Here is a 2491-nt window from a genome sequence, read left to right as displayed (position 1 = left end):
ATACATACTTACATATAAGAGATATCATTGTCTGTTTTTCATGCTAGCATGGGTTAGGCGAATACATTACTGAAGCATTGTTTTATAGCTAGATGCTCTTCCTGTTGCTAACCCTTACATATTTTTCAAAGAAGAGTTCTCTTGATACAGGGCTGTAGAAGAAAACACTCAACCAAGGCAATCTGTCTGTCTGTGTGTGTATTGACAACTTGACTGATACCTACACAACAGGCTTCTTTCAGCTCCCATCCAACAAATCAATTTACAAGGCTTTAGTTGGCCTGAGGTTATAGCAGAAGTCACTTGCTGTACAGTGAGACTGAACTTAATGATCACAAAAGCTTAGTTGTGTAGATTTTACTGGATTCAGATGAAACTAGGTGATCAGATAAAGAAAAGAGGTTTACTTACCTTTTTAATGGGACAATAAACACAGCATATTTTGTCTGATAAGATTTCAGAGAATCGAGAACATAGAGGATGTATCGAGAAGATTCTATATTCTCAGAATATAATTCTAGAACAACTTGTTCATCTGCTAAAGTACTGGAATAAATGATAAAGAAAAAAATGTCAGCCAGGAGGTGTGTGTGTGTGTGTGTGTGTGTGAGTATGTGTGTGAGTATGTGTGAGTTTATGTAAGTGTATGTTCGTGTGTATGTATCTGTAAACATGAATATTTGTATGTACAAGTCAGTGAGTGTACGTGTGAATGAGTATGTGAATATGTATATATTTTGTATTTTGTGGTTGGGTATATTGTGAGTTTATTGTGTCTGTACATGTGAGTGCATGTATGTTTTTGCATTTGTACATGTATATGGGTGTGTGTAAGCATGTGGCTATACATGTATGTGACTGTGTGTAAAACTAAATGTGTGAGAGTGTGTACATCTGTGCCTATATGTAATGTGTGCATACATACAAGTACATCTGTATGTATGTACATCTATGTATAAGTATTTGTAAGTTGGTGAGCCTGTACACATATATATATATATATATATATAAGTGTATATATTTGTATATCCGTAGATGCATGAGTAAATGTATGTACATTAGTGTGTCTGTACATGAAAAAGCAGCAGTATTACATAAGGGACAAATATAAAAGGCAGAAGAATGGTAATATATCTTTAAGATTGCTTCCCAACCACATAACTCTGGGTTCAGTCTCACAGCATGGCAACTTGGGCAAGTATCTTCTACTACAGACCCAGGCCAATCAGAGTCATGTAAGTGAATGTGGAACACAGAAACTGAATGAAGGGTACATGACTTAATGGTTAAGGTGTTGCACTCATGATTGTAAGATTGTGGTTTTGATACAAAGACTGGGTGCTGCATTGTGTTTTTGAGAAAAACACTTCATTTCAGTTTGCTCTGGGATCATTTTGTCATGTGACATGTCGTACACATGTACAGGTAATGTTAGTTTGACGGAGAGAGTGAGCTTATGTAGACACAAATGTTTTATCATTATTAACAAGTCATTAGTGCAATTGTTCAGCAAGAAATTGTAGATCCCTCATACTGTCATCTAGCGATGGGAGAGTTCATAATGAAGATGATATATATTTTCTTATTGCTATATAAATTAATGGTAAAATAACATTTTACATGCACCCATTTATTGCACTTGGTAATGTAATTGCCATGCAATGAAAAAACACTAGTGTAATAATAATTGGGTATTCTTCCAGCAGTATATTGGATAGATATTATCCCTTAGTGGGATACAGACATAAGGTAAAAATTAATAATTAATTGATAATTAGTAATTTTACCAAGTAGTTCGGTGTGTTAAAAACCATTATCGGTAAATATATAAGCACAATTTAAAATTTAGGGTTCAGCAAGTATTGCTTCACCACACATCGAAAATTAGAAATAGCAGCCAAAACTGCTATTTCTCTACTAAAATACGACTCCCAAAAACAGTAATACTCGCAAACTACAAAGGCTTTGTAGTTTGCAATACTTGCTGAACCCTAAATTTTAAATATATATATATATATACACACACACACACACATACATTATCACAAATGTTCGATGAATAGACACATGAAAATCTGACAAATAGTTCATGAAGATTTTTCTCAGCTTTAATAAATAATATATAAAGCAATATATAAAGCAATTAAGAGTATGAAGACCGGGAAAGCCCCCGGCCCATCAGGAATCACTGCAGAGATGCTCAAAATATCTGGCAGTGTTGGCTATAGCCTAGTCACCCGTATTACGAACCAGGTGATACACGAAGGAGTCATACCCAATGACTGGTGTAGCAGCATCATAGTCAACTGCTACAAAGGTAAAGGGGACGCTTTAGATACAAATAATTACAGAGGCATCAAGCTGTTAGATCAGGTTATGAAAGTTACAGAGAGGGTCATAGCCCAACTAATTAGGGAGCGAATCAATTTAGATGAGATGCAGTTTGGGTTCGTGCCAGGTAAAAGCACTACTGATGCCTTATTTCTAGTGA

The 2491-nt window shown here is 35.2% G+C and overlaps 1 protein-coding gene across 2 annotated transcripts in view; it reads right to left on the bottom strand.

Moving 5' to 3' along the window:
- LOC106867533 (eEF1A lysine and N-terminal methyltransferase) overlaps positions 1–2491 on the bottom strand; it is a 35010-nt gene that overhangs the window by 15157 nt on the left and 17362 nt on the right. For both annotated transcript variants that reach the window (XM_014912431.2, XM_014912430.2), the window contains exon 7: positions 412–546. In XM_014912431.2, the coding sequence (XP_014767917.1) occupies positions 412–546 (135 nt within the window). The remainder of the gene's footprint in view (positions 1–411; positions 547–2491) is intronic.

Source organism: Octopus bimaculoides, chromosome 5, assembly GCF_001194135.2.
Source record: "Octopus bimaculoides isolate UCB-OBI-ISO-001 chromosome 5, ASM119413v2, whole genome shotgun sequence".
NCBI classification, from domain to species: Eukaryota; Metazoa; Mollusca; class Cephalopoda; order Octopoda; family Octopodidae; genus Octopus; species Octopus bimaculoides.
The sequence above is the reverse complement of the archived record's forward strand: the minus strand, read 5'-3'. Positions and strand labels throughout refer to the sequence as shown.